The 20347-nt window shown below is 34.6% G+C and overlaps 1 protein-coding gene across 1 annotated transcript; it reads right to left on the reverse strand.

Moving 5' to 3' along the window:
• Positions 1 to 16394: 16394 nt before the first annotated feature.
• On the reverse strand, positions 16395 to 20019 carry LOC131875436 (probable nucleoredoxin 1). Its single transcript, XM_059219704.1, has 4 exons — positions 19734 to 20019; positions 18729 to 19199; positions 18026 to 18505; positions 16395 to 17005 (listed from the first exon to the last, which is right to left on the reverse strand). Exons 1-4 carry the CDS (start codon positions 19818 to 19820, stop codon positions 16481 to 16483), a joined length of 1563 nt encoding a protein of 520 aa, XP_059075687.1. The 5' UTR covers positions 19821 to 20019; the 3' UTR covers positions 16395 to 16480.
• Positions 20020 to 20347: the final 328 nt, after the last annotated feature.

A 20347-nucleotide genomic window follows, 5' to 3' on the forward strand; every position in this document is an offset into this window, starting at 1 on the left:
TTCAGACCAAGTCTTTATATTTCCTGGCAAATGTGAATACCAATCCATAGCTTGTCCCGTGAGACTTCATGCAAATAAGCGCATTAAATACGTCTCTTCATAGCTTACCTCAGTACATGCTGCGAAAAATGCTCGAATGTGATCTTTTGGATTGCCATTCCCTTTATATTTCTCAAAATTAGGTGCCTCAAAATGCTTAGGGAATGGAGGCATGTGTACACTCTTGTCAAATGGATTAGGACATAAATCTTGATCTGTATACAACTTCTTTGTTCCTTTAGTTTCTAATGCATCAACTTTTCATTGCAACTTCTCAAGTTGTTGCGCAATTGTATCAGAATTTAGAGGTCCATCATTAATCCCAGTTGGTATCCTTTGTCGATACATCGCATTTCCGATCGGTTGTTGATACTCTGAAATGGTCATTTTTGGTGTTTCCAGCATATAAAGTTCTTGATACATCGCTTGTTGCTGCGGTTGTGCTATGCCTTGATATTGACCTTGTTGTTGTGCTTCTTGGAGCCTAGGTTGATATTGCAATTGAGTAGGTTGTTGATATTGCACAGGCGCCAATTGTGGTTGTAAAGTAGGATAGCTTGCTTGCCTTGGCACATATTGTGGCACATGTTGGTGTTGAGGCTGACGGATCGGGACTTGTTGACTTTGTGCCAATTGTCGTCGTGGTGTATATCCCATCATTTGTAAAAAACTTTGTTTAGGCGCTTTTCGTTGCTTCTCCTTAGGATGGGGTATAGCACTTGCATTAACTTGCTGTGTTGTTTGTCCAATCCATTGTGATGGTTGCAAGTTTGCATTAACTTGTAATGGTGCCGAAGGTGCTGCAATTTGTTGTCGAATGTGAAATTGTTGTTGTTGCACATTGCTAGTTTGCACATTCGATTGCACCTTTTGTATATTATTCAATTGTTGCAATAATTGTTGTTGGTGCAAACCATTATCCGTAGCTCTTTGTGTCGCCATTATTGAAGGATTTGTCGCAATAGTATTCGGCAAAGATATTGAACTTAACGGGACATAAGAACTTTGTTGCATCGTGGAATTATTTTGGACATTGGTGACATTAGGCATTCTAGTTGTGAAGCTTTCCTGCATCTTAGATTTTGATCCCACTTTATGCATGTAAGGAACCACTTCTTGTTGAGGGACAGTCATGAATACTTGCGTGTTCTTCATTTGATCTTGTGTTACAGGTGTTGTGTTGAATAGTGGATTATTTATCGTTTCAAATGGTGACTTTTGAGGAATAGTCACTGTCAATGCCTTTGAAGCACGTTTACTCATCAAGGTAGGTTGAGTTGCTTGTTGTGCATCTTCTTCATTTGGATGCAGGGAAAAACTTAACAACTCACCACCTTGTTGTTCTTGCACATTGATTTGGTCACTTGAAGATGTCACGTTACTCATCATGTTAAGATACTTTTGTGGAAACATCTTAAAGACTTTGTTCAAGAACTTATCCATCTTTTTTGTTATCTTCAGATCTTGAAGGAACATGTCAACATCGTCAGAAGTATCGGAATCGGATGAAGAATCTGGTTGGACATTTGGATTCGTTTCTTGGTGAAAGCCTTGATCTGAACCAAATCCTTGTGAGAGGGTTTGTTCTTCATATAATGTTTGATTTTGAATGTCATGTTGTAGGTGTGGTTGATTCAAATTGAAAGGCGCACTTCCTCTTGGAGTTGGTGGAACACTCCCATGTCCTGGTTTCATAGGTACAAACACTGGTTCATATAATGGAGGTGGCCCAAGTTGAACCGTTCCATATGGTGGTAGAGATGTGTTTGATGAACCTTCAATTTGTACTGTTTGACTGGTTTGAAACTGTGAATTTGCTATGTTGTCCATGGGTTGATACATTGGTTTGCCCATCTTTTTAGATTTTGATCTTGTCTCAACAGGCATGTCACTTATGCAAATGCAATGTTTTTGGAATTTTCAAAGATAATGTATGATATGCAACTAAATGCAAACTATATAGACGAGCATGCAATCTATGGTTTTGGTTGTTTTGAAGATTTTGACAAACTTTTGAAATGCAAATCTAAGAGAGGGACCCTTAGGAAATTGGAATAATATCTAGACCTTAAAGGACAAAAGGGCGTAAGTGACAAAAGGACAAATGACAAAGTCTCCCCTATATGCTTGGATACTAAGCTAGGTTTGACCAAATGATACTGATGACAAAAGGACAAAAGATTTGATAAGGTCTAGACTTCTTAACAATGACTTAGGGTTTATCAAAGATTAGGATTACTCAAGTATGACAAAACCTAGTTTTGGCACTATATGCAAAGGGACAATTACTATGCAAATGACCCTAATATGATATGATAATGACCTAAGCTTAATGAAGAGTCCTAGGGTATGCAAATATGAATGAATGACAATGATATGACTTTGATGCAAGAGGACATATGCAAATGGATGACTCTTATTGATATGCAAAGGAATATGACTTAGGTGACACCTAACCTTGGTACTTGACAATGACTTTTGCAAAATGCAACCTAGGATGAACTTAAATGTAAGTGACATGAATGTTGAGACAAGATTTTGAACAATATTTGACAACCATGTTTGAAGATAAATTCTGAATCTTGATAAACTTTAGTTAGATGAATGTCTCTTGTGTTTAAACTTATGTTGGATCAATTTGTTTTGCTTTTTGAAATGGGATGCAATTAAACTTTTGACAAGAAAAGAATACAAGATATTGGAACTTAGACTCAAGACAATCATGCTCATTTCCACATTTCTTATGGTAGGAAAAGACATTAGGTACTTGAGAGGTAGACTCATTATGGGATTCAAGGAGAATACATAGATGCTTGACCCCATGGGCTCCCCTCCACGGCACTCACTTCTCAGGGCAGCCAAGCATTAGTCCCCATGGAAATCTCCCCATGGCGAACTTAGTATCTCTTCCAAGTATCCGAATTTGTCCTTCTCAAGCAACTAGAAGGGTTTTTTGGCCTCTAAAAACAAGGTGTTTAGTAAGGATTTCTGTTAAGCATTACTCCTTGATGTCACGCAAGCGTGATTGAGACATTAAGCCCATCAAGATACCAAACAAATGTAGTCGCACAAGCATGATTTAGACCAAGAGGCCCTACTTAGATGTTGATATGAGAAAGAGTCCAAGGGTCATCACTTCCCAAGTAACTGCAATTCCCACGTAATACTTCCTTCAAAGCTTTCGCTCATCGGGTATTTTTTTTATAGTGAGTTAGAATGCCAAGGAATTCTAGCCATACTCACTTTGGGTCATTCCCTTCTCACGATTATCACTTACTTGCAAAAGCAAAGTGGTCGGGAAGGCAGGCCCTCTAAAGGAGACAAACAATCAAAGACATGAGCATGGTACCGAAGATCTGGATTTCTGATCACCCTAGGAAGGATGAGAGCATACTCTCCTACTCCAATGTCACACTCAACAATAAAAGCACAAACACGTTCATTCCAACCTATTTAAAAATCACTAAGTGCCTAATTAAAAAACACAAACACAAAGTTTGGTTGTTTCTCCAAGGCAACCTGCAAAAACCCGAGTTAGAAGTTTGGTTTGTTGTCTTTGACTATCGATTCTACATAACACATGTTAGTAGTTTTGATTTATTGTCTTTGCCATGCGTATGCCAAGATTCTGCATAGATAATTAGTACCAAAATCCAAAGCACAGAAAACAGAATGCAAAAACTAAACAAATTTCAAATAAAATACTGCATTTTTACCCCTGTTCTAGACTTTACACAGGCGCAGAACCCATGACACAGGCGCAAAATGCAGGACACAAGCGTAGAATGTCTTCAACACAGGCACAGAATGCTCAACACAGGCGCAGGATGCAGGACACAGGCGCAGAAGTCTCCAAAAAACCCTACACGACCTTGTTTTTGGGTTTTTTGGCCTGCAAATCAACTTGAGAGCACTCAAAACACCATAAAGAGGTTAGAAGGTTAGTGTTCACGTCGGGTTCACCAATTAATGTAGCATAGGAAATAGGAAATCATCACAAAACAAGATAAACATAATAGCTCAATCACAAATGCATTCATTGCAATGAATCTATCCTAAGACACATTCAATAGAGACATGACATAAAAGCATTCAAAATTAAAGACATATGCAAACCAATAGTAGATTTGAATGCTCCTTCATGCGGCTCCATTGTTCTTCTTTCCTCTTCAAATGGTTGTGGATCTCACCTACAAGTGCACATACATAATTGAAAGCAAGATTGACATTGATTATTGATCAAGAGTACTAGAAGCATAAATTCGATAGCCTGATTACCAATTATTAGCCTTGATTGATGAAGATCATCCAATTTATAGAAAAATTGGAGAGATGACAAGATTAGCATGATTCAATTCAAATGGAAATTGCAAATCAATTATGTCAATTATGACAAATTATGACAAATTATGCACTTTCTATGCAAAATTTGTTGATTGATAATTTATGACAAATTATGACAACTTCTATGTCAAAATTGATTGATTGTCAATTATGACAGATTTATGACAAATTGACATGTCATTTCCATGAATTTAGGAGAGAAATAGGAGGAAATTGAAATTAGGTATTAGAAAATTAGGAAATTAGAGAATTAAGAATTTAGGAACTAAGAAATTGATGAAAATTAGAAATTAGGTAAATTAATTAATAATTTGTCATTTATTAATTAATTCACAAAGAGGAATAATCAGCCAATTAAATGAACATTTAATTGTAATGAGAAGACTTAGGATAAATAAACAATTTATTAATCCTAAAGGAAGAAAATGACAAACAAGGTTAAATGATTAAATCACAAAACCCTAGAAGATGAATTAGGTCTTGAAAGATAATTGACTCGATTCGATTTGATTTTGGATTGATAAATGACCAATGTGATAAATGATTTGATTGAGAAAATGCGCCAATTGACGAGGAACAATGACAAATTGATCCAAATTGACATATTTGAGACAGACAATGATCGATGACAAATCGATCGCAAAATGACAAGATTGAACCTGACAACGAGTTGATGACAAAATAGATTGCAAAATGATAGGATTGAAAATGACCACAATTAATGACAAATCGATCACAAAATGACAAGATCGAACATGACAATGACCGATGACAAATCGATCGTTAAACGACAAGATTGAAGGATTGATGATAAATCGATCGCCAGATGACAAGATTGATAAGAGGACAACGATCGATGACAAATTGATCGCAAGATTGACAGGAGGACAAAACCCTAATTAGGATTGACGATGTCCAAAATAATGACAAATAAGCACGCACATTGATGCAATAGGATAAGATTGATTAAAATCATGACTGGATAGTGTTGTCGACAAGACCAAATTTGAGAGCGAGATGATTGAAGAATGTAGAAGAATGACTCGATGTTCGCAAATGATAAAAACCAAGTACGAATCATAGGAGAAATGTTAATGTGACGCACAACCTAAAATGAGGCAATGCGTAAATGTTAAAGTATGACTCCGCAAGCGTTGACCATTTTTAGGTGTCTACAACAAGTACATATAAAGAAGCAACAAGACATGGAAAAAATAAGAAGAAAGATTGTAAATGAAAAGAAAGAAACATCTAGAAGGAAAATATATTTTAAGAAAGATTAGTGGATTGAAAAATGTAAAATGAAAGAAGTGATTGTATCTGCATATGGTTGATAGTTGTTACATAATTATAGGTAGCTATAAAAATAGTTATTTAATGTTAAAATAATTAGTTTCTAAAATATAGATTAGTAGTGATAGACTTTTGTATTGGTTATCATTGCTATTATTTTTTATTTTCAATCCCTTCAAATAACTATTATTTTATGATATTCTATTTTTGTAATTTTTCATTGCTTTGAACATATGATATAAAAAATTCTAACTGTTTATTTGTTAATATGTTAATGAGTCTATTGAGACCTTAAATGGATTTTAAAAATAATATTTATATAAAAATAAAATAACTCTTCAAATAAAAATTAAAGAAAATATTTTTTTGATTTAAATTTTTTAGAAGTTGAGTATGTTTCTATGATTTATTGGATTGCTATTAAAATTAAAATAGTTCTCAACTAAAATAAAGTAAAATTTATCTATATATAAATAAAATACTTTTTGATATTTTTGTATAGATATATTTATCACATCTATATGTTTATTGATAGAAATATTATATTTAAAGTTAAATATTAAATATATGACATGTAAATGACTATCAAATTCAAATTAAGTGGTTTTTCTTTACATGGCATGACATGAGACTCCCTGTTGCCATTGTAGAACAACTATTAGCATAATTGTATGCTTATATGTTACTTTTTAATAGTTTCATTTGTAAGAATTAATATATATTTTAAACTTTATGTAAAGATATCTTAAACACATTTATCTAAAAGAAGCTATAAAATTTATCTATCTTAAAGGGATTATATTAAATTTGTTATTTAGGATGGATGAATACTTAAACACAATATCTCTCAAATTCTTTTAGATAATTCAGAGAGAGAGGTATTAATGGTCACAAATTCAAATAAGTTAGGATTAAGGATCAACAATGTGAAGCATTTCACTAAAAATACATCCCCAAATCTCCTTACTATTGTTAGTGGCAATCAAGAAGGAAGACTGAGAGGGGGGCGTGAATTAGTCTTCACCGAAAATCAGATAATCAAGCACCAAACCATAAACAGATAAACTGCAACAATAAATAGATAACCGAATGAACAACACAACACACAATACTAAGATTTTTGACGTGGAAAACTTGGTCAAGGAAAAAACCACGGTGGGAACCTACCCACAATAAGATGATACTCAATAGTAATAGGTGAACGTATTACAATGGGGAACGCACATGCATCTAGGCACACTGCCTAGAGCTCACTGCTCAATAGATATATGTCTAGAAGGCTACAACCCTCAGGGAAGGCTTACTACCTTACAAAATGTATTTGACTACAATCTAGAAGAAATGAACTGCAATAATAGCATATCCAAATGTTTGATGACAGTTTTGGTTAAGCACAGTTGTCTGCTTTGCAACACCGATCTCACCACAACACTTCATCGAATGATATATCTCTTGTTCGCACATAAAAATATCTCTCATAGTGCAAACACAATACCAACACCTAAATTACATAAGTATATTACCTATATATACAAATCATCAACCATGATAGCAAGGTCAGCTAAACCCTCAACCCTCAACTCATAAATACAAAAATTATATCACAGGATACAAAGATCAACCATCAGACCAATATTATGTTTCACATTATGTAGCATGGACCTAATTCAAATTCCCAAATGGTTACATCCATCAAAAATCACACCAAGATCAACCATAGCACGCTACACCACCAGAACTATCGCATAACATGAAGATCACCACCAATTGATAGAAATCACCCAAACTCGCACAACGATCAATGAAAATTACCAAAAAAAATAGGACATGATTAAGAAACACCAACAAGCATGTTAGAATCATCTGAAAGATTTGCACCAACAACTCTTTTCAAATCTTCATCAATCAATGTCTTAAAGCTCAAGAACACAACCAAACAACAACTGTCACGAAGAAAGATAGCTTGCGGGTTACCAAATCACAAACCATCTGCAATAAAAATACACAAGATCATCCCAAACAACATCCCAAATTCTTAGCACAAGATCTGATCATTCCAGAATATATCGAAGGGAATACTGATGGGAACACCAATAGGAACACCAACAAAAAATGGATAACCAAAGAACTGCAAACCAGATCCCAAGCTCATCAGAATAACTCATAAGAATATGTTGATATCAATGACAACAATATATCCAAATCCAATAGACTAAAACAATCTCCCAACAATCTCAACAATACAACAATATCCCCCTTTGACATTGATGGCAATATATGAATGTGAAAATAGTCAATGCAAAGAAAGAAGATATCACTAGAAAAATCCCCCTAAGATCAAGATAGATAATGTATTTTTTCACGTGATATCTCTCCCAATTTGACAACAATGCCAAAGATCTCAAAAACAGAAAACTCATTCTCCCCCTTGAATATGAAACAAAAATCCCTCTCCCCAAAACACAGAAACATGAATCTCTCTCCACCCATGGATACACAACAAAATCAACAGACTACTCCAACAGAGGAGCAACATCAACACATCAATTTAGATAAAATAACAAGTCTCCAAAATTCATCGAATTGATGCAACTCAATGCATCTAGTTCTCATCATGAGGGGTGGTTACCCCTAGCTTATCTCTCAAATAGACAAATGTATCTGCAGACAAAGGCCTATTGAAAATATCAACAATTTGTTCCTTTGTGGATACATATTCCATCTTCACCATTTGTTCACTGACTCGCTCTTTCAAGTAATTGTATTTGATTGATATATTCTTAGTCTTTGAATGTTGTACCAGATTCTTTGACATGTTTATAGCACTAGAATTATCATAGTATATAATAGTAGGCTCATCATAAATAATTCCGATCTTTCAACATTTTCTTCATCCATACTATTTGAGTGCAATTACTAGCAACAACAATGTACTTAGCTTCAGTAGTAGATAAAGATACTGAGTCTTGTTTCTTGCTAGCCCATGAAACCAGCTTCTTACCTAAAAAGAATACTCCACCGGTAGTACTCTTTTGGTCATCTACATCACCTGCACAATCTGCATCAGTGTACACACATTTAACATGAAATCATCTTTCTTAGGATACCATAAACCATAATCCATAGTTCCCTTAAGATATTTGAATATTCTTTTAACAATAGTAACATGACTTTCCTTCGGATCAACTTGATATCTAGCAGCCATACATACAACATGCATAATGTCAGTCCTAGTCTAAGTAAGATATAATAGTCCACCAACCATAGATCAGTATAAAATTTGATTAGATTTAGGAGATTCATCATTTTTAGACAATTTACAACCAGTCACCATAGGAGTTCCAACCAGTTTGGAATCATCTAGTCCAAACTTTCTTCAATAGTTCTTTCACATACTCAGTTTGAGATATAAAGACACCTTTCTCTTTCTATGCAATCTACAAACCTAAGAAAAATTTCATCTCACCAATCATATACATTTCAAATTCTTTTTGCATATCACCAACAAACTTCATACTCATATCATCATCACCACCAAAAATAATGTCATCAACAAAGACTTCATCAATCAAGATGTTATCATTTTCAATTTTAAATTACAAATTATTATTAGCAACACTTTTAGTGAATCCCAATTTCAACAAGTATTTTTCTAATCTAGCATATCGAGCTCTAGGAGCTTGTTTCAATCCATAAAGTGTTTTTTCAACTTGCATACCATATCACCATCATCTGACAATGAAAATCCATCAGGTTGTTCAATGTAGACTTCCTCTTCTAGATCACCTTTTAGAAATGCAGATTTGACATCCATCTGATATACCTTGAAATGTTTATAAGCAACAACCTAACAACTTCAATTCTGGCAACCGAAGAAAAAGTTTCTTCATAATCAATTCCTTCTTGTTGTGAATACCTTTTGCAGGCCAGTCTAGCTTTATTTCTGACTACTTCACCGACTTCATTCAATTTGTTCCTAAAAATCCATTTGGTACCAATAACATTTTTATCCTTAGGTCTAGGCACAAGTTCCCAAGTTTTATTCTTCCCAATCTGATCTAACTCTTCTTCCATGGCTCTTACCCAATTTTCATCTTTACAAGCTTCAACAACATCTTTAGGTTCAACTTTAGAAATCAAACATACCTCTTATGCAGCTAGCCTTCTTCTAATAATCACACCTTTATTCTTATCACCAATAATTTGATTCTCAGAGTGATTCAATCTAACATATCTCAGAGTCTTCTGATTCTTAGATTCCTACACATCATCACCAATAGCAGTAGCATCGGGATAAACAATCCCTGTCTCTACTAGATCATTCTGCTTAGGTTCTTAAGGCTGAATAGGAGCTAAAACAACATGTTGACCTTCATCATAAGATTTGGTCTCCTTCCCAAGGTTCTCATCCACCTTCACACATGCACTCTCAACAATCTTTCTCATCTCTTGTTATAGCACCAGTAGGCTTTACTCTTTGTGGAATATCCCAAAAAGATACCTTCATCACTTCTAGCATCAAACTTTCCAATATCCTCATCTCTCTTGATATAGCATTTACTTCCAAAAAATTTGAAATATTTCACAATAGGAATAAGACCAAACCAAAGCTCATAAGGGGTCTTACCGATATCACTTTTGACGTGATCTTTGTTAAAGGTGTAGACTGCAATGCTAATGGCTTCTCTCTTGCAGATCTTCGAAACATTAACATAGTCCTTGCAACATCCAAAATAGTAAGGTTCTTCCTTTCAACAACTTCATTTTGTTGTGGGGTTCTAGGAGTAGAAAGTTGTCTTATGATCCCATGCATCTCACAGAAAGAATTGAACTCACCAGAACAAAATTCTCCACCTCTATCAGATCTTGAACACTTCAGCTTCAAACCGGACTTAGTTTCAACTTTAGCTTTGAATATCTTAAATTTCTTAAATGATTCTGATTTCTCCTTCAAAAAGACAACCTGCATCATCTTGGAATAATCATCAATTAGCAGCATAAAGTATATATGTCCTTGCACACTTCTAATATTTGTAGGTCCACATAGGTCAGTATGCATAAGATCCAACAATCCATCTGACGTATATCGCTTATTCTTGAAAGAAATTCTTATTTGCTTACCCAACTGACATTCCTTACATACCGGATTAACAAGTTTAACAATTTTAGGCAGATCTCTAACAACTTGTGTAGAACTAATCTTGATAAGTGAATCAAAGTTTACATGACATGTTCTTCTATGCCATAACCAACTCTCATCTATCTTAGCAATCAAAGAATTATTCTCACTTGCATTCAAATGAAAAGTGTTACCTTCAATCTTAGTCCTAGATGCAATCTCTATAAATGATGCATTCAAGATCTTGCATTTACCATCCTTGAATTGCATATCATAACCCTTGTCAACCATCTGTCCAACACTCAAAAGATTATGTTTTAAACCTTCAACATACAAGACATCATCAGTGTTATGCTTACCATCAAAAGAAATAGAACCTCTCCCACATATTACACAGGCTTTGTCATCTCCAAATTTGACTATTGCACCATCATACTTTTTCATACTTACAAATTTCCTTTTATCATCAGTCATATGATGTGAACAACCGCTATTAATCACCCATACACTCTTCTCTTCAACTTTAGTCGCCAATGCTTTTTCTTCAACATAACTGCTAGTGGAATCAAAGGCACAGGTCCATCTTCCTTAATGACAATAAACACAACTTCATCTCCTTCTGATTCTTCATCTGTAACACCTTCATCTGCAGTGTAATAACAATTCTTCTGGTTCCTAAACTTCTGGTTAGACTTATAATGTTTATCATACTTCTCATGCTTCTCATATCTATCATTCCTATCATACTTATCCAACTTATCATGTCTGTCATACTTAGCCAATGTCTCCAGACATCTAGAGGCAAAATGTCCTATCTTATTACATGTAAAATATTTCAAAGACAACTTTCCATCATACTTAGCAACACCTTTAGAAAATCTTTGGGCAATCAAAGCTTTGAGCTCATCAAACTCTCTCTCTTGCTATGCAATCTCTCTTCTTTCTCTTTCATACTTGGATATCCCGCATCATACTTTTGCTTATCGAAAACAGATGTTGATTCTTTAAATGTTGTCTCAAACTTTTCATGTGATTCTCCAAATTTACCTAGCTCAAATGCAGCAAGTTTTCCAACCAACATATATCTTGTTATTGTAGTTACACTCCAGATCTCATCTATAGCAGCAACCTTATGTTTGTATGCAGGAGGCAGATATCTCAATACCTTAGAAATAATCTCATCTTCCTCAATCTTTCCATTGGCGCATCTAATACCAAGGACAAGCTCATTCACCTTAGTTGTGTATGAATGTATTTTCTCATCATCTCCCATCTTCAATGTCTCAGACTTTCCTTTCAAGCTCTACAACTTAGATACCTTCACTTGACTATCACCTTCATATAGGATCTCAAGATTCTCCCAAATCTCATGTCTAGTCTGAAGTTCCATTACATTTGTCATTTTAGAATCAGTCAGGGCACTGAGTCATGCTTCCTTCGCTTTGACATTATATTCAACTTCCTTAACTTCATTAGGAGTAGATGGTCCATTCTTAGGAACAACATAGACATTCTTAGTAATCTTCCAGTAATCTTCTCCAAGACATTTCAAATGCACCTCCATCCACTTATTCTACATAGTATAGTTGCTTCCATCAAACCTTAAACCGTCCTTCTTGAAAAGAATACCTTGAGCTGCCATGCCAGATCTCCCTCAAGCAATCAAGCTTCTACCGAAGGATCTGGCTTTGTCTTTGATACCAATTGGTAGCAACAATCAAGAAGGAAGACTGAGAGGGGGGGGAGTGAATCTGTCATCACCAGAAATCAGATAATCAAGCACCAAACCATAAATAGATAAACTGCAACAACAAATAGATAAGCAAATAAACAACACATCACACAACACCAACACAACACCAAGTTTTTTGACGTGGAAAACTCGGTCAAGTGAAAAACCATGGTGGGAACCTAACCACAATAAGATGATACTCTGCAGTAGTATGTGAAAATATTACAATGGGGAATGCACATGCATTACTCTGCAGTAGTATGTGAAAATATTACAATGGGGAATGCACATGCATTACTTTGCAGTAGTATGTGAAAATATTACAATGGGGAATGCATTCAGACACACTGCCTAGAGCTCACTGCTCAAAAAATATATGCTTGGAAGGCTCATTGCCTTACAAAATGAATCAGACTACAATCCCAAAAAAATGAATTGCAATAATAGCATTTCCAAATGCCTGATAACAGTTCTGGTTAAGCACAATTGTCTGCTCTGCAACACTGATCTCACCACAACACTTCACTAAATGATATGTCTCTTGTTCACACATACAAATCTCTCTCATAATGTATACACAATACCAACACCTAAATTACATAAGTATATCACCTATATATACAAATCATCAACCTTGATAGCAAGATCGACTAAACCCTCAACCCTCAACTCATAAATACATAAATTACATTACATGATACAAAGATCGACCACCAAACCAATATTATGATTTACATTACATAGCATGGACCTAATTCAGATTCTCAAATGATCACATCCACTAGAAATTGTGCCAAGATCAACTGTAACACGCTACACCACCATAAATACTGCATAACACGTGTAAGGAAGTTAAGTAGCGGAAACAACTTCCTACACTAACCTTGAGAGGAGGGTAATGCAAAACTTTTTCAGATCATTACAACAGTTACAGAAAATAGAAATAGATATAATAGCATTCATACCACAACACAATGATTTACGTGGGGAAAACCCTTTCGGGAGAAAAACCCCACCCTCCAAAAGCAGCTCAATATTTTATTCAGCAATCAAAAACAGATTACAAAATACTTGCAGAGCAAGCTCTTCGCAGGAGTACCACTAATCAGAGATTCAGAGGCAACTCAATAGCCATAGGACTCTTACACACAACCTCTATCTCACACACCTCATAAATAGGAGATACAATACAAGAAACCATCAAACGGTATTACAAAACCATGGGCTAAAACCACCCAATAAAGTGTAGCCGACCTTATCTCCCTTCTAGATTCCCTATGACATGTCAAAGCACACATCAACACATGTCGCTCCCTTTTACCGCTCATTTATGTATCCGATACAAATTATTTTTCCTATTTCAGGAGTACAAACTTCCGGAGGCCATAACTTGAGAACCGGGTGTCCGATTGATGAACTGTTTGAAGCGCCGGAAAGCTTGCGAAGTGCTCTATCACCTCATAACCAGCTTCGCCGGTTACGGCCACTTTTCAGGGCGTTTAGGAGCCTCTAAAGTCCCCAAAATTAAGTTTAAATATTTTATTGCACCCCTCCAAGACGAAAACATTAATATCTTCAAAACTAGCTGTGACCTTGCGATGAAACTTTACCGGAATGCTTATCTAACCAACCAGAAGCTTCAGGGAGAGTTTCGCACCATTTCGTGCTCAAATGAAAACTTACTATAAATAGTAACCTCACATAAATGCAAGGTTGAGACACCATTTTTCTCAACAACACGAAGATCTCCACTGGTTGATAGAAATCACCAAAACTCACACAACGATCAATGCAGACCACAAAAAAAATAAGACACGATTAGGAAACACCAACAAGCACGTTATAATCATCCGGAATAGTTGCACCAACAACTCTTTTCAAATCTTCATTGATCAACATCTCAAAGCTCAAGAACACAACCAAACAACAACTCTCACGAAGAAAGATAACTTGTGGGTCACCTAATCACGAACCATTTGCAATGAAGATACACAAGATCATCCCAAATAACATCCAAAGTCTCAGCACAAGATCTGATCATTCCAGAATATACCAGAGCGAATACTGACAGGAACACCAACAAGAACACCAACAAAAACCGGTAACCAAAGAACTGCAAATTGGATCCCAAGCTCATCAGAATAACTCACAGGAATATATTGACATCAATGACAACAACATATCAAAATCCAACAACCAAATCCAACAGACTAAAACAATCTCCCCAATAATCTCAACAATACAACAACTATATTGAAAAATATTAGTCTTAGTGTTAAGGTAGAAGAGATACATTCCAAGAGTCCATGATTGAGACCTATTATCTACTACATAAATAAGGAAGATGGAAAAATACCGTTTTTGGGTTAGGGGACTACATTGAAGTTAGAATACTAATCCTTAAACTTATTTATCAATAATGTCCTAATTGTAGAGGAATCAAACATATACTCAAGGATAATATTTTTATACTTCTTACGGACTATGTTTCAATCATCCATCCCACTTACCTAGGTTAAGAAAATTAGACAAATAAACTTGGATGAATATCTATATGAATTAACACAATTTTTCTAATTATTTGGTTTATTTTTTATTGGTTGCATGGTAATAAATAAAAAATTATAAGTTTTTTTATTAAAAATATAGTCATTTTCTTTAGATTTTGGATTTTTTTCAACTCAACCAAAATATTCACCACATTGGATATGAAGGCATGAGATAGAAACCAATATATTAACATGCTAACATTATTAAAAAGTTTTAATATTTGATCAAATAATTTATTCACATGATTTGCAAAACGAAAATAAGTTTTTATCAACATACACATTAACATCCATCAAAATTAATCTTTACAAATCACTTCCAACTTCAATAAATATGAAATCAAAGTTAAAGACTTGAAATTAAATATTGAACTATGAAACAAGTACTTTTGAATAATATAATTATGATAAAGTAGGTCACATTTGCAAATATTTTTCACAAAAGGAAAGAGATATATACACATTAAAAAATATTTAAGAATAAAAAAATGTGAAAAATAACTCCTTTGATAACTTGTACGATTGTAGCTTCTTTCCCTACTCTATTTGATAGTATTCTAAACCAAGGGACCACAATAATTAAGTCTTCGCTTGAAAACCATGCTAAATTGGTTCTTACATGGCCCTGTATTGGTGGAATGAAAGTAATAATTTATGCTCCTAAGAGTTGTAAAATAAACAATATGAATAAAGCAAGAAAAAGTGTATAGTATAAGAAACAATTCTAACGTAGCAACTAATTAGATTGGGCATTGAGCATGAGGTTATTTTATCTATATCTTCAAAACAAGAGAGAAATAAAATTATTAACCTAGAAATTGGTTTTTTATTTAGTAAAAAAGAAATAAAATTTTGTTAAGTATCACATAATAGAAGAGGTACAAAATCTAAATTGAAAAAACAAAACAAGGAGATTTAAGAAGTATAATAAATTAACAATACTCAATACATATTTTATATGATCAAGGAGACTTTGGGATCTCAAAGAGAATTCTCTAAATGAAAGCATATTCTATAATATCAGATACTTTGACATCTATTAAAGCACCATTTTCTACTAAAAAAGTATTATGCAAGTTTCTATTATAATGAAAGATATTAAAAATGAGAGTTGCATGTGTTTTTGGAGAGGTAATAGAGGCCATATGAAGTTTTCAAGCCAGAGAAACAAAATTAAATTCTATCTTCTATCTTGTTTTGAGATAAGATGCATATTTACTTTATGTTTCAATATTATTTACATTTTTTTAAAATTTGAAACCTAAAAATAAATAAATTATATTTTTTAGATATAAAAAGTTAATAAACTAAATAATTATAAGCTATATTATAAAATGAAATAGAGAAAATTTAATAAATATTTGGTTTATTAGTTTTTTATTGATCATTTTATAAGGATGCCACCTAAGACGAAGCACTCCCTTCTTCCTGACACCACCCATCACAGATATAGGCCTTCCTCTGAATCAAATTCAGAGAATGTTCATGCAGGTCGCTCTTTATTTCCTTTGGATATTTTTTTGCTGCTACTTCCATTTCTTTCTCCAGCTCTACCAGGCGGGCATCTGTAAAGGGATAAGCCTTGGCTCCATGAACAGAAAGAAGGTTTCTCGCATCTGTTGTCACAGTTTTTCCATCAGGCCCAACTATGACCAAAGATGGAATTCCTTTAATGCTGAAGTACCGGCTTAGATCCTCCTTCACTTTGTCTCCAAATGGAAGAGCTAACCATGGCATGCTTGCATAATACTCTTCGAAGGCTTCTTGGTCGTTGTCACTAGAGAGGAAAACAATCTCAAAGGCTTCTCCATTTTCCTTGAGCTTATTGTATACTTGAACAAGCTTTGGTGTGAATCCTCGGCAAGGTGGGCACCAATGAGCAGAAAAATATAAACCAACCGTCTTGCCTGTGAGCTCAGAAACTGGCACCTGCAGCAGAATCAAGGTCAAGAATGATCATCACATTTATGTCTTACTAAGTTAGTAACACAAATATCGATGGCTTGCAGCCATTGTACATGTAAAAGGGTTAGTTAAAAGCTAGGGTTCAAGATGGGCATTGCAATACCCTTAATCCAACAACTACATCATAATATGAATTGGTTTTATTGCTAATCCACTGTTGACGGAGGTGAAGCTGGTTGATCACAAATATGACAACTGTAACATCTTAAAATAGCTATAAAAGTTAATGACTTGAGATTTCCACAGGTAAACATTTCAAGGATGCATCTGAATACAACTGTGTTAGAACTTTTTTCCCTGCCCATGTTTCAAGTCTCCTCTTCCTTGGTGACCTTTTTGAAGAAATAAGCAGATTCTGAAAGGAAGCTTAAAAATTTTGGAGAGGAAAAGTGGAACCAGCAGCAGACTCAAAACGGTGGAAGGAAACTGTGGAGTCTGGAAGGAGACTTGAAACATTAAAAGGAGAAAACAAAGTCTGGAAGGAGACTGAAAATGTTGGAGGGAAAATGATAGACAGTGGTATCCAGACACATTTTGGAAATGAGATTGTTGCCAAAAGAACAGAATAGAATTGGTGTCTGTCAAGCCCTGCCACAGATAACATGGGTATGAAACCTTAGTTTAGCACAATAAATTGAGGTTATAGAGAACCCTGCATGTGAGGTGAATAACATGGGTGGTTAGTTCATCAGAATGAATCAGATTGAACTTAATAAGCTATGGATTACGTCTAGCCTAACATTCAAGGTAGGGCTATTTATGTTTCTTCTGTTGTATTTGTCATTGAAGAATCTTATGGTATTTAAGGATAGTTGTATGGTGAAACCCTGCATCAATAGCTGAGCATATGGTGCATCTTTTTCAATTCTTGGCATTCCCGTGTTCTGGTTTCTTTAAACTGATCTAACTGATAAGAACAGGCGCAGGTGAAATTACAGAAGAAAGAAAACTCCAAAACTAGTGATTAAGGGTTCAGTCACATACCTTTTCACCACTGTTTGTGATAACAAAATCGCGCTCATCAGAGACTAGCAGGGATTCCATGGTCTGTGCAGCACGAATAATTTCCTCTTTGGCTTTGAGTTCATCCAATTTCTCCTTTGTAAATGGATAAACTTCAACACCATGATCCATGACCAGTTCCACTGCTTCTGTTTGTAATGTTTTCCCATCTGAACCAAGCACAATCAAGGTTGGGATGCCTTCAATTTCAAAGTATCGCTCCAGATAATTCGCCTTTTTATCACCATAAGGCAGAGCAAGCCATGGCATGCTTCCAAAATATTCTTGGAAGGACTCTGTATCTTGGTCACTGGAGATAAACAAAATCTCCAATTCCTCACCTCTGCTCTTCAGATCATTGTAGAATTGTATAAGCTTTGGAGTAAACACTCTGCATTTGTAACACCAGTCAGCTGAGAAATAGAGACAAACAGTCTTGCCTACTAGCTCCAATATAGGCACCTATTTAGGAGGAACAAGTCAAATTTTAGTAATTTCCATAGATATGTATGTGATATCATTTGTAAATTTTACTACAAGTTGTATTATAAAGATGTGGCATGTCTATATAATAAAATTAAAATAAACTATTCAAAAACAGGGGAATCCTTAATGCCATAATAGTATCAGGCATAGTACAGAAAAAATCCTCGACTTAGATCATGATAACATAAATCTCACTCACTTTTTTATCTCCATTGCCAATGACAAAATCTCTGTCAGGAGAGACAAGGAGAGAATTCAAGGACTGTGAAAGCCTAATGGCCTCCTCCTCAGCTTTTAGTTCAGCAAGCCTCTCTTTGCTAAATGGATATGCCTCTGCACCATAATCTACAATGATACTTACACCATCAGTACTGATAGTTTTGCACTTCTGGTCTAAAAAGATAAGGGTGGGAATGTCTTCGACATCAAATTCCTGATCAAGTTTCTCTTTGGCCTGCTTATCTGAAAATGGCAAGGCAAGCCATGGCATGATGTTGTGATACTCTTCAAATGATTTCTCGTCAGACACAAGGACGATCTCAAAATCCCCATTCGCCACTAACTTTGTATACACTTCTGAAAGAACAGGAGTGAATGTACTGCATGGAGGACACCAGTGGGCAGAAAAATACAAACCTACTATTTTCCCTTCCACTTCCTCTACTTTAACCTGAAATTTTTTAAATAACCATATCTGAATGATAAATCGTCACAAACTTAATGCAAAAGAAAATATTGCAAATATTTTTTTGTACACAGTAATTGTTAACCCATTAGGATCACACTTAATGATAAAAAAGATATGTCCATTATCAAATTTAATCTAAGAACAATAATGTGCTCAATAGAAAATTTAATCAGGTATTTATAGCAAATTCAATCTTAAAGAATACAATGCCAATTACCAAGCAATATTTTTAATCTATCAGAACAGATTACCTCTTTAAATCTTTAAAGGATATACCCGTAAGAATATAGTTTTGTATCCCATCACCCAATCACAAATTCAATTCAAATGGACATAATCTTGTCTACCCACGTGTCATGTACACAGGAGAAAGGTATGATCTTCTAAATTCAGAAAACATATAAGAAGAAAACCTAAAATTAGGAATATTTGAATCAGAAGAAAAGAAGCGAACTAGCCCATAGAAATAGTGTGCAAAACCGTCATTAGTGAAACCCAAATGGTGAAAAATCACACCTGTTCTCCATTGTTTCTGATCAAGAAATCTCTTTCTTCAGTGCAGAGCAGAGAGGTCAAGCTGTGTTGGGTGTCAGTCTCAGCCATTGTATACAATTTAATGCTTAATGCTTCTCACAAAACAACTCTCTAGGCTTCAAAACTTATCAGGCATATTGCAATGACAATCTTATCCTCCCTTTTGTAATGAGTTGCGTAGGAGAGAAGAAAGACAAATGTTATTTTATAGTGCAGAAGCTTAGCAGGCAAGAAAAAGGTTATTTTACAGTGCAAGAAGCTTAAGAGAGGAGAATTACAGTGCAAAATATATCATCAAAGGTTAGAATATTTCTAAAATAACTTACACATTAGGTATATAAAAGTTATTTTATAATAATTTAGAAAAGCAAAAAAATAGTAAATCTCTAAATTACTTTCTAAATTAATTTAGAAAAAATGAAAATGATATAGTAAATTTCTAAATTAAAATAATTTACAGAGAAATCTTCATCATAATCTACTGTGTTAATTTTATTAAAAAATTTTAAAAATCAAACTTCCAAACCCCCACTCTAGTGAATATTAGAAACATCCTATGCAGTAACATTTAGAAACACCCTCTGCTGGTTACGACG

Source organism: Cryptomeria japonica, chromosome 4 (genome assembly GCF_030272615.1).
Source record: "Cryptomeria japonica chromosome 4, Sugi_1.0, whole genome shotgun sequence".
Taxonomy (NCBI): Eukaryota; Viridiplantae; Streptophyta; class Pinopsida; order Cupressales; family Cupressaceae; genus Cryptomeria; species Cryptomeria japonica.

Bases quoted from the DNA above. Each gene is read 5' to 3' on its own strand.
- LOC131875436 (XM_059219704.1), bottom strand. From the start codon at position 19,820: ATGGCTGAGACTGACACCCAACACAGCTTGACCTCTCTGCTCTGCACT. The intron at 19,200-19,733 runs GTGTGATTTTTC...AAAAAATTTCAG, and splicing joins TCAGAAACAATGGAGAACAG to GTTAAAGTAGAGGAAGTGGA. The intron at 17,006-18,025 runs GTATGTGACTGA...ATTCTGCTGCAG, and splicing joins TCACAAACAGTGGTGAAAAG to GTGCCAGTTTCTGAGCTCAC.